Genomic DNA, 12,735 nt, shown 5'->3' on the forward strand with positions numbered 1-12,735 from the left:
ATAGCGAGGGTACACATCTTAACTATGTATAATGAATATTTCTCCCAGAATGTTCTTCATCTGATCCAGCCAGATATTAATGGTGCTTTAAGCCTTAAATAATCCATCAGGATGAACATTCATGTTCCACTGGGTTCCCAATGTTCTGTTTGCCCTATCTGTCTTGCTGGATTCTTCTACGGCTTCGTGAGTAGCACTGATTCACTTAAACCATCTCTCAGAAAGGCTTGTGCAGCCTGTGGAAGTGAGCTGAGTTGCAATGCATGCTCTCTCACTGTAGGGCACGGTGTAAAGGTAGGCTGCTTTGCATCCTTCCTTTGAAAGGTCATTCAGGAAGGTGCTGCTGCAGGAAACACATATGCATACGTGACAAGGTTGATGCTTCCAGACAAAGAAGAATCTCAGATCTTCGATGGGAGCATTAGGAATCCCATGTTGCCACATAAAGACTGAGATAACCTAAAGGAACACATCTGCTGTGATGCTTCCAGATAAGCAACACGGAGTTACAATCCCATTTCACTGCACTGTTGATACTAAATCACAGCCACACAACTTACACCTTCAAATTACGTGCTGCTGGTAATAATAGTGGTCATTAGGGTGTGCTAAGTACTACAGAATGTCATCGTAGGTCTGTATGAGAATCCCAGCCGTGGAGATTCTGGCACACACAGTAATGCTGCAGTGAAACAACTCTAACATTATTCAACAGCACTGCAATTCCAAAGGGAAAAGGATAGACACAAATCATTTACTGAGTAACGGTGAAAACTGCTTCTCCCCTCATCTCCTCAAAAAAGTTGGAGGTTTATCCACAAAGGCCTCTGAGCTCCTTTCCCTTACTCAAGCTTAGGAGAGAACCAGCTCAGCATGGATTTCCCATACAGCACCTGGGCTTCTCTGCAAACCCCCAGCCCCATGCATCACATGGCTCTGACTGCCCTTGCAGCACAGCTAAACCCAGCCCATCTCTCACGCTGCTGCGAGTCAGGAGCAGCAAACATATGGCTTTTCCAGATGCTCTGCCACTGCCACACGATGTGATGCAAAGGAAAAATTGTCACTGGTCTCACATCACAGGAATCTCAGCCATGCAGTTGGGCTGCCCCAGCAGGAGCAGCAATCCCACCCAGGAACATTCAGATCTTCTCCCTGTCCAAGCTCTGTCGCAGAATGCAATTTCCTCTTCTGCTTAATATGCTAATGAAGCAATTTAGAATATATGGACATAACAAGCAAGATGGGACATCTGGACAGTTCTGTACTGAGACCAGGCAGGTCAAATGTCTGTGAGGTAAGATAACTTCACAAAACCACCTAATCGGATTGCCTAATTTGGCAACTAGATAAAATAACAATCTCCTGTCTGAGCTCAGCAAACCCTGGAGGAGCTGGGAGGAGAGGAGGTGAATGCAGAGAGAGGTGCTCCACTCATTTGTTTAAAAAGGAAACAAATCAGGGTAATGCAGAAGTCTACAGCCCACAGCCCGCTTGCAGTGTCGCGATAAGGATGAGAGCAGCACCTTTGTGCTTGCTTTTCTGCAATTCCTTTCAGGTTAGCTTTTAGGGTAACATTTCACCGCTGCAGACTTTGCCAGCATTCTGCTAAAATCACATTCTTCCACAATGCTGCATGCTTCAAAGAGCATGTTTTTACAAGAAGTTCCCTTCATGCTCCAAAGTCTTGCCGAAAACGAGGTTAATGCAGACTGAAAATCGTTGTGACATTACAGACCTTTTAATTGGTTACCAGACCTGCTTTGGGGCACGTATTAATAGGGCAGAAGCGTTATGCGTGCTCCTTCTCCCTCCCCCTGACAAAGCGCCAGAGGAAGGAAAGTATTTTGGTCTCACTGAACCTACAACACAACCCATTTAAAAAGCTGAAATTCGCAGGGGAAGAATCAAAGCATAATATAAAACACAAGAGCCAGCAGTGCCGATTATTCTGAACAAAAGCCACGCATACAAAAACGCAGCCAGGAGTTTTACCATGGCGCTGAGGGTCTCCTCCCAGTCCGGCCTCTCTCGGGGATGGATGCTTCTCTGAAGCTCTGGCACGAAGTCATCTTCTTCTGAATGTAAAGAGGACTTCATCATTCTGAAAAGGAGGACAGACAGGTTTGATACGCGGACACCTTCGCGGGTCTTAAAGCACTGAGAAACCTTCAGCCCGTTTTAAGAAGGTGCTGTTTGCCCATGCAAACACCCTTAGCCTGTGAGAAGCAGACAGCGATTCCTTGGAAGGTGCAGCATCATCTGCTGTGACTTTGCTAACACAGAAGATTCAGGCAGGCTTCTGTAAGTAGATGACGTTTATTGAGAGTAACCCATCTGATAATCAGTGCTACATACACAATTAAAACAAACAGCACGCTCCCTCAGCCTTAAGATTTGAAAATAAGAAGACTGAATTCACACCTTTACGTGCTCTTTGGATTACAAATCAATTCACCATACACTCCTCAGGCTTATGCCAGTCCCCCCTGGATTTCCCATCAGAAATCTGTTTCCTTAATAGCCTTTCCCACCAAAGCCAATGCTTTCTTTTTGACAAATAAACTTCCCACACGTCTGAAACGCTGCCAGCACTGCAGGGCTGCCCAAGGACACCGTGCCTCCTGCCTTTAGGATGCACGCACAGCAAAATGAGCCAATGGAGTCACCCAGGTGAGGTCTCAATTCAGTGTCACCAAGTGGTAACAAACTTGGCAGCTGGGAAACAGTCAGAGGAGTATGGAAGCGACCTCTGAAGCTAAAGGGATGTTACTGTAAGGATGGCTGCCTGCTTCTTGCTACAATTTATCCTGAAGGAAAGGCAAGAGGAAAGGAGTTGGGAGGTGTGACACCTCCTGTCCTCCTCTCTCCCAGGGCAGAGCAGAGTAGGAATGAAACAAAACCCTGGAGCTGCACTGCGAGAGGAGGAGGTTTCTGAGCTCACACGGCTTCACTTAAAGATAAGCTAGGAATATTATATACATGGATATCCACTGCCCACTGGCACTGACATAAAGCATGGACACGTTTTGTAAACATTAAGGGACAAATGAAACTGAAGAACCCGCCCTGGTCCATACAGCCCACACTTGGCCATTTCACGGGAGCTGTAATTGATTGAAAATTCACTACAATTTAATATGACCCGTAATGACAGAAAAGCCATCGTTATTTGAAATGCCACTTCCTCAGCTGCTCTGCAGCTCCCTGTGCCCATCAAACAGCAGCCGACACCGTTACATTAATCACAGCTCTGCCTGCACAGAGGTCATTAAGCAATCCCTCTTCAGATGACTGAATCCTTCTATGGTGTAAACTGAGAATCAAATGTACTGGAACAAATGTTTACAGGACGTTTCACAGAAGGCACAGCTCTCTTTCACACCCGTTCTTTTGACTTCTCTACTAAGTCAGGTTTATGAATTCCAAGTCAGAGCTCGTACATCTGTACACGACACAACTGTGTCAAGAAGCACCTAATGCCCATTGCCATGTTCTCAAACCCCAGTCTGCCAACTGCCATTCATTGCAGCACTTCCCCATCTGCTTACAAGGAACCAAAGCCCATCGGTGCTGCCCTGCAGCCACAGCCCCGCACTACTGGCAATGGGTGAACACTGCAGGACAGCTCACATCCCACCTGCTGAGTGTCAGATATGGTAAATGCTGCCCACTGCATGCCAGGACTGCCAGGGCCCTGATGCCACCTCGCTGCTGACTGATGGTTGTCCCCTGGGACAACACGAGGCACTGACAAATTACATCCAGAGATGCCTGATTGTTTGAAAGCCATGCAATAGCATGGAAGCACCAGGCGCTCTGAACACCAGACCCCTCATATCACACAGATAATTGTCTGCCTGACAGATACTCATTTCAGACCGGCTATATATTTTTTTAATTAAATGCCAAGGCTGATCTTTAGGCTGCACTCCCCCCCGTGGGACATTGGGCAGGTCAGCGTTCCCTGCTGCTTCTCCTTCAAATGACTTTTCTTTCTGACCTCAATTCAGGAGGCAAGAGCCGACGATAACTGATTTATTCGTTTATTTATTATTTATACAGCACTGCTGTTGTGCCGGGAGGTTTCTCAGCCCACAGAAAAGCAAAGCTCTGCCCCATGGAAGCGATGATTCAAAAGCATTTACAGCTCCACAGAAAGCGATGCTTTCTGAGATATGAATTCTACCCAAAAAGCCAAATTTAAATAAGGCCTTTGCTGACACAAATCTATGCTTAAAATCAACGAGCTTCAAACATTATCTGATAAAAATGGGTATTTGTGTCACTCAAATAATTTGCACAAAAAAGCCAGAATAACACAGACTTTATCAGGGCGCTAGCAACGCTCTGCAGATTAATCTTTGCATTGCTTGCAGGGAACTGTGCATGCACTTGGCTCATCTTCCTTGCTCCTAGCAAACATGGTTGTCTTCAATGAGCACTCTTCAGTTTTGACACTATTAACAGATACTGCTCAAGAGAGGGGCGAAAGCAGAGGCAGACAACAACCAGAACAGAATCATGATGTGCTGCTGCAAGTTCAAGAGGCACCACTGTGAGGATTAGCAAAATATTTTGCAGACAGATGAGATCTGGGGTTGCTTTAGGCTCCAAGAATTCATTACTGGTGAAGCACAGTGCAAAACTCCTCAATCCAGTGCATGTTAAAGTTAAAGGGCAAATGTAACAACAGCCAGGATGCGGCATCCCTGTCTGCCCCCATGAAAGAAAGCAATGTTGCCAGGCTTTGATCCCCCACCTCCCACTCACAGCATGGAAAGGTACTCCAACAATCAACAGAAAGATGCCTTTAAAACCTCTTCTTTGGAGGGTTTAAAAATAATTCGATCAAGACAAGGAGTCATAGAATGACAGAATGGCCTGGGTTGAAAAGGACCTCAAAGATCATCTGGTTCCAACCCCCTGCTGTGTGCAGGTCACCAACCAGCAGCCCAGGCTGCCCAGAGCCACATCCAGCCTGGCCTTGAATGCCTGCAGGGATGGGGCATCCACAGCCTCCTTGGGCAACCTGTTCCAGTGAAGTGAGTCACAGAGCTACAGAGAAAAAATATATCAAGAATTGGAGTGGCCAGCATACAATATATGACACAAAATTAAGGCAGCTTTTCACTATGGACTGCCCTTATCATCACAAGGAAAGGCAATATCTAGGAAACAAGAACTGAGATGTGGCATAAAGCATATAAACACCTGGGCTAGAAGTTGGAATCTAGAGAGAAACATCAGCACGCCTTTATTTCTGGCCTCAAACTTACACCATAAAAAAAATCTGCGCTATCATGAAAGAGATGGGGGGAAAAAATGAAACCAGGAAACACCCACCCTCTGCCAACCCCATTTCCCAAGCAAACTCTATATCCATGAAATTAAAATAATACAGTGGAAAGGAACAAATAATCATGCAATATGGAAAGTGGAGATAGCTCGAGAGCCCCAGGGACAGTGAAACAAGATGGGAATTGAAGGCTGGCAGCGATGACCTGAAAGAGAATTTAATTTCCCATCTTTTAAATCAGCACTGTCAACACCTTGCTGATTACATTATGGCTATCTGTAGTATATAACATAAGATTTCTGAAGTCTGTCTCAAGGTTCGCACAGAGCAAAGACAGAAAAGACCTCCAAGGTCAGCACACCTCGTCAATAAACACGCCTCATAAATAAACAAATGGCAAATGGGATTGCATTTAATCCTTGACCACAAAATGAAAACCTGGCATAACTGAATGGTTTACTGTGATTGATTCTGCTAAGTTGAAAGCTACAGTGGACACTTTTGATGTAAGTTCATTATTAGGAAGCCAAAATTGGATTGTTTAGGAAGCCAGTGGGTAAGAAAAACTAATAGAGAAACACAACATTACAACAGAAGAACCATTTAAAAAGCCTATGCTGTTACTCAAATACGAGCCAGCAGAAACCAACCTAAATTTATCTGAATGACTGCACGCTACCTGTGCCAACAAGGATGCATCTGTTGCCTCGTTTTAGATGTTCACATCAATGGTTTTCAGCTCCTGATTTATCAGTGATGGTCAGAGAACTGCTGGGATGGGGCAGCAGGAGCTCAGTACCAAGCGTTCCTTTGTGCAGTGCAGCTGCTCAGGAAAGCACAGGGCTTTCAAGGACGGTTCTGCTCTTCTGCCACAACGTGGGCAGCTTTGTGTGCCCAATGTTACCCAGCTGTGCTCTGTCTCAGCTCAGGAACACCAATTGCAAGGCACTTCAGTGAGCAGCAAGATGCCCATCCAAAGCTCTGCAAGGGGCTGCAATGGTGCCTAAGGGCTATGTTGAACTTGGCTTTAGTAATCTGCATTCAGGTTTTGCAAAAGGAGGACTTCTTTGACCGCTTTATGAAAAGAATATTCAGCTTTTACATGCTCTGAGCCACACTCTTGGTTATTAAAGAGGTTTACTGAAAAAAAACAACACAATTCTCGTCATTCTGCATACGTGTATTATTGGACAAAACTGCTCTTTGCTTTGGCAGCACATAAAAGGCATTGTTTTAGTAAGTGCTTGGTATTTTCTTCCAGAACACAGTGACAGTCAATTAGAAAACTTATTCTTTAAATAAGCTTCTCTTATCACTTTTGCCCTGAGTAAGAAAAGAATTAGGAAAACGCTCTTAGCTTGGTTTCCTCTGGTTCAATTCAGGAACACATGAAGAAACAAATTGTCTCTAGGGAAAAAGAGTACTGGCCTCTCATTTACAATTAATGAACTGCTATAAGCAGCCCTGAAGTTTGAGCACAGAGAGGAGATGGGGAAGGATGGCTGCTTTTTGAGTTCATGCTTTCTTCTGGGCACGGTTTCATTTCATGGCTTCCTCTCTGCCCAACAAAAGCCATTCCAGTCTCCACTGGAGCCCTTAAATACCATAATACAAATCAGTAATAAAAACCATCTGTTTACAGCTAATCCAGAAAAGTTTTAAGTTTACCCCAAAATTACAAAGCGTGACCTAAACCCAGATCCAAGGACATTCATCTGGACTCATTTCTCATTTACTTGTAGTTCAGAGGTAATGCAAAGCCATGGCAAATGTAATCCTTCCTAATCCAAGCATATACTGGAAAAATGATGCTTTCAGCACGTGAAATGATCAAGCACCATCAACTCAACAGTTGCAATTAGCCTCGTGTGCTGTTAACATGACAACTGTTCCTAACACGAAACAACACTACTTGTCTGGTCAGATAGTTGCTTTGTAGGGAAACCCCATCTGCAGCCAAACGCATGCACAGAGCTGGGCACCTTCCACAGCAAAGCCTCCCATCTGCCCAGCTCACTGCAGGCGTGGTGGGAACACACTGTGGGAGAAACCAGGGGAGAACAACACCCAGAGATGAGCACTGCCAGGGAAAAGAAGGGAAATGAACTCAGGGACACCAGAACCTGACCGACCAAATAAAGAATGAAAGATAAGCAAGCATAAAAAACAACTGAAGAGTAGTTCCAGCCATCCTGCCTTTAATGACTAGTTTTAAATGACCAGCTGACCCAGCATCCTATTTACAACAGCACTTCTGCTATCACTCCACATCAATGGTAGCAGCAGCAGAAAGGAGGAAAATGCTCAGTTCTTTCCATGCCTGTAGATCACTGCTAATATGCTGCACTGCTATTATTTCTATTGCATGGTTCTTGACCCCCTAAATTGAATTAAATGGAGATCTACAACTATAATAAGTCAGCAAGGACATGTCTGACCAGGTAGGGGTCATATGGCCACAGTAAGTGCAAACCATACTGCAATTATTTCTGCTGTAGCAGAGAGATGTGTATTCTAAACAAGCAGGTCATTCTGAAGCTAATATGGATGGGAAAGTAAAAGAGTAACCAGGACAAACCTGCAGGACTGCTTATCTGCTGCTTGCATTTCTGATGCACGACATGAAGAAACAAGTGGCAGCAGTGCAATAAATAAGAAGGGATGACAAGTGGAAGCAGCACCTGCAGACCATAATTCAAGGCGTTATACATTTCCCACCCTTACCTCGTGCAGAGCCAATGTCAGCACTACAGACAGACCCAGTGCTGGTGTAGCTCTTCAGTCATCACAGATCAGTTACTTTGCCCTCTTGGAATGATTTACAAATGTTAAATATCTTTCTCAGTGCAGAAAAAAAATAAATGTAGAGGAAAGAGATCGTTGATCTCCCTTCCTCAAGTTCTCAAGGGTACAGCTGCAGCCACTACTACCCAATCATTTTCACCTTCAACACCCACGTATGCATTTTTGGTACAAAAGCATTCGAGCTGGCACACATGTCTGCTGTGAATGGAAACCCTGCTGCTAGGTTTCCTGCTGCCACGGAGATGAATAGAGAGAGAACAATTAGCCAAGGCTTCAGTCTAATTTAGCTTTATTTTTCTTTTTGGAGGAGAGACTGAGAAATGGCATATCATAAAACAAAACATGAACTCCAAAGGCTGCACCGAGAAGCGCAAAGCTGAAATACCACATGTAACCTGTATCATAATGGCTTCTGATCTTCTGACAAAGAGGGGATGAGAAAGATCTGAACGTGCTCCTCTCAGAGACCTCCATTTGGCTCTGACCTCCCGTCCAGTAAAACCTGGGTGGGTTTCTGCAGATGCCATCCTGATGTGCATGCACTGCTCCTCATACTGAGTGTGGAGAACCTGGGCGTTTATCTTAGCTTGGCAAATGCTGGAGCCAAGGACCCGAGGTTGTGTAGGCACTGCAATGCTTCATCATACAGCACCACCAGGTAACCACTTCGACCTTACATCAGGCAGCACAAGAAAGTCCCTGAAATACCTATCCAAGCATCAACCTGATTTTAAAGACATCAAGAGAGTGGGGAGTGGACTACATACATAGGCACAGATGATCCAGATATATTCAAAAAACAAAAAGGAAACCACTTTCCAAACGCATTTCATAGAGGATGAAAAACACAAAAGGTGTTAAAACTGCCTAAGCAGATGCCAACACTGGAATGTAAGAAAAAGCAAAAGCAAACAAGGTTTCTTTTGTCCCTTCTGCTATGAGATCCAATGTCAGCATTCGCACACTGCTGCTGTGTAGGAATATTAATAATTTTTCAATGCTAACATTATGGTAGGAATAACAACTTACTGAGCACGGGGTAAATCCTGCTGTTAGGACATGTCTCACTCGCCCCAACCACGGAGTGACAGCATGGGACCATCTGATGGAGTTCTGCTTGGAACCAGCACAGCTACAGCAAACGCAGGAGGTGAGAAGGAAGGCACACGACCGACTCAAGGCTCCAGGAAGCAAACCACACAAATGACTGTTGAGTTGTGCAATGACTCAGCAGGAAAAAAAAAAATAGCAGATAGGGAAGTCTTTTCCATAAGAATTAATATCTGCCATCAAAAATGATGTAAAATAAATGAAGAGAAAGAAGGGTACCCAGCATGCAATTCTGCAAGGTCCTGTAAGCTTGGTGCACCAAGGTGCTGCTCTTTCACCTCATCAGCCATTCTTTATTGCTCCTCTGCACACCTGAGCAAGCAGAGCAGCAAACTGAGCTGGCTTAACCCCTGCTTTGCCACCGCCACTGCTGGGGAGGCCGATAACAGGCTGCTCTGCAAAGACAGGCTTTGCTTTGTGAGCAGCATGATAGGAAGCTACAGCCAGGGAGTGAGCCAGGTTGGAAAGAAAGCAGCAGCCTTGGGAATGCAGCACTGCTCAGAAAGGAGCTGGGCTGGGGCAGCACCAGAGGCAGCTGCTCACTTCCCCAACCCGCAAAGCCAATGAATACTGACAGGACAGACATGACACGATGCTTCTGCAAGGCCACTGCTGCTCTCCTGAGAAAGCAGCATTTTTCTCTCAGAACTTTACAGGACAGCTATCTTATGCCTAATGGGGCTGAACAGCTCTTATACATCTCCCTGAAACAGCGAGATTAAATGTTATCTGTCAAACATAGATAGCATAGTCCAACCTGCCAGATGAGCAGTCACACTGTGTAGATCTCAGCACTCAGTTTGAGCGCTCTTGCTTTCATTCTCCCCTTTGCAAGCCGTTTTGCAAATAGCAGCTGAAGAACGTTTAATCCCCTGCCCTCCTGCACTGCCCCTCAGCTGGAAGCAGGCTGCAGAAGCACCAAGGCATGCAGGCAGCTGCCTGCTTCACCCAGTGCTAAAGTTCAGTGAAATTTAAGCAGATGCTTACATGCTTTGCAAGGCTGGGGTAGAAAAAACAAACGTATCAGGTGACTGATTCCTTTCCAGTGTTCTTCACTTACAGACCCAACCAGGTAAAAAATACTATTCCTTATCACTTCCTACTTGCCTTTAAAATCTCTCCTGGCGTGATTCCACACATAGTATCCCTGCTGCTATTATGCCTATAAATGGGATAATAAAAGATGAGAGGATGAGAGGATGCCAGTATCTTCTCAGAGCAGCAGCAGAATCAGCAGCAATGGCAGAGAGCTGCAAAGCCAGAGGGCAGGCAGGGGGAGAAGGGCTCAGGCAGGAAGGCCTGGGATCAGAACAGGTATCAGCACTTTGCACCGTTTCTAGATGCTTTTCTTTGCCAGCACATCCTTAGCCAGTCTGGTTAACACACAGCACTGCCCATTCCCACTGCTGGGAGAAGTAAAGCTGTCCTAGGACAGGCCAAGCTGGGGCTTCATAGCTAGCACATGAAAACCCATGTATTTGCATGGCAATGAGGGATCAAGAAGGATTGTGGACTTCTGCATCAAAATAAATTACAGTTAAAAACAGGAAGTCCCAGTGAGGAGAAGGGCAGCTCCTGCAGCACAGTCCTGACACCTGTGTCAACATCCATCCCCACCCAGTGCCTGGGGCAGCATTCCTGGGATTTATGGGGTCGGGAGGGGAACGCAATAAACAAGGACAATCCTGCTCAAAATTACACTCAGCCACCAAATCCACTTTGCAATCCTGCTTCAAAAAGCCAAGTGAAATAAAGTAAAGTTTTGCCCCGAAGTAATTTTTATACTTAAGCCATATAGCTCTTCACAATTAATTTAAAATGTTCCAATAGAAAAAGCAACATTTTGGTACCCCTGCTGGCACAAGGCTGAATAATGTTCAATAATTTACCCACTGGCTGAGCCAGCAAAGCCCAAATAAAGGCCACGATCCCTGCTGCCTCCTCCCACCCAGCAGCCTGCTCCCCTAAACCAGGGACACTGATGCCCACACAGCAGCCCACAAACAGCACCGTAAGGGTCCTGCACTTCTTCTTCCCAGGCTGCAAAGGAAGAAGTCAGCAGGCTCAGATAGCTGGCAGACTGCTGCCTTTCAGCTATCAGCACACAGAGTGTTAATTGTGCTGCTCAGCATGACTAAGAAACAATTCATCCCGAATCATACCGTATCACAGAAGCTGGAATATTTCACCACAAGCTTTAATTGTCCTGACTCACGCTGTCAGCAATAAAATGCCCTCTTGGGAAAATAAATAAATAGGCAAATAAAGCTTTAACTGATTTGGCAGAGTGTCTGCCAGAGAAAGCACATGGTCTGATTATTTTTAAGACATTAAAAAGGGCTGCAGGTGCAATAGGATAACCTAAATGGACGGCTGATGAACAGATTTATAGCTTTTCCAGTCTGACATAAAACAAGGCAGTGTGGATCAGCTTTTGAAAGTGTTTGTCCGGAGCACCCAAGGGTAATCTGGAAAATGAAAGCATTTCTATTACCTTGGCACTTGTGCAAAAAGAGGGGATAATGAAGTGACCAGGCTAACAGGCTCACCAAGAAATGAGATGTTGAAACCAGAATACATTCATTTTAGCGCCCAGGAAAATGACTGCAAGCAGTGTTCTTCAGGTTTGTTTGTTTTCTTCCTCCACGCAGCGTTCAGGATGGTGTTAGAACCAGAACGTGCAAGAGAGACTTCTTAGAGCATAGTGAATAGCTCAGCAAAGAGGGAAGACTGGGAGAGGAGAAGTTAAAGAAGAGGCATGAATACAGTGACCAAAGCCACACAAATGCTCCCTCCCAGTCCACGTTCCCACGAGATGATGAGTGACAACAGAGCACCTTCAAGGCTCTCAGCAGGGCTCTCAGCACGCAGCAACCAGGAATCATAGAATGGCCTGGGTTGAAAAGGACCACAGTGACATCTAATTTCAACCCCCCTCCTATGTGCAGGGTCACCAACCATCAGACCAGGCTGCCCAGAGCCACATCCAGCCTGGCCTTGAATGCACCCAGGGATGGGGCATCCATCTCTGTTCTCTTCCTCCAGTTCCCCACGCATGACCAAGGGGTCCGGACCCCCTCAGCACCAACACTCAGCAATCACCCTGCTCCCTTCACCTTTCTGACTCATTAGACAAGAGCGTGCACTGAACACCACGTATCCTGCTGCTTTGCAGTGTGCCTCTTTCAGCAAACACCATTGTCTTGCTCAAGTCCCAGAATGGGCGGGTTGATCCAGACAGTTGTGAGCATGGCATGTTTGCTTTCTCTTTTAAGCCAACAATCACATCTTTTTTTTCTAGCAGGTAACACCAGGTAAGTTGCCCAGATGTACTGTCCACAGAACGCCATGCCACAGCACACATCTCATCTGTATGTGCATAAATACCTCCACTAAGCAGCAGTCTGAAGTTTCTTCATTGACTCTCCAACTTTCTGGGCATCTAGACACCCTGGTAATACTTTTCCTTAGTGGGCACCAAGAAAATTTTGTGTATGCAAGAGAGAAAAGGCAAATATATA

General features: G+C 45.5%; 1 protein-coding gene across 2 annotated transcripts in view; it reads right to left on the reverse strand.

The window, feature by feature from the left end:
* ARHGAP32 (Rho GTPase activating protein 32) overlaps nucleotides 1–12,735 on the reverse strand; it is a 146,296-nt gene that overhangs the window by 106,420 nt on the left and 27,141 nt on the right. For both annotated transcript variants that reach the window (XM_031556858.1, XM_010723589.3), the window contains exon 2: nucleotides 1,996–2,104. In XM_031556858.1, coding sequence (XP_031412718.1) covers nucleotides 1,996–2,103 — 108 coding nt within the window. In that variant the 5' untranslated portion in view covers nucleotide 2,104. The remainder of the gene's footprint in view (nucleotides 1–1,995; nucleotides 2,105–12,735) is intronic.

Source organism: Meleagris gallopavo, chromosome 26 (assembly GCF_000146605.3).
Source record: "Meleagris gallopavo isolate NT-WF06-2002-E0010 breed Aviagen turkey brand Nicholas breeding stock chromosome 26, Turkey_5.1, whole genome shotgun sequence".
NCBI lineage: Eukaryota > Metazoa > Chordata > Aves > Galliformes > Phasianidae > Meleagris > Meleagris gallopavo.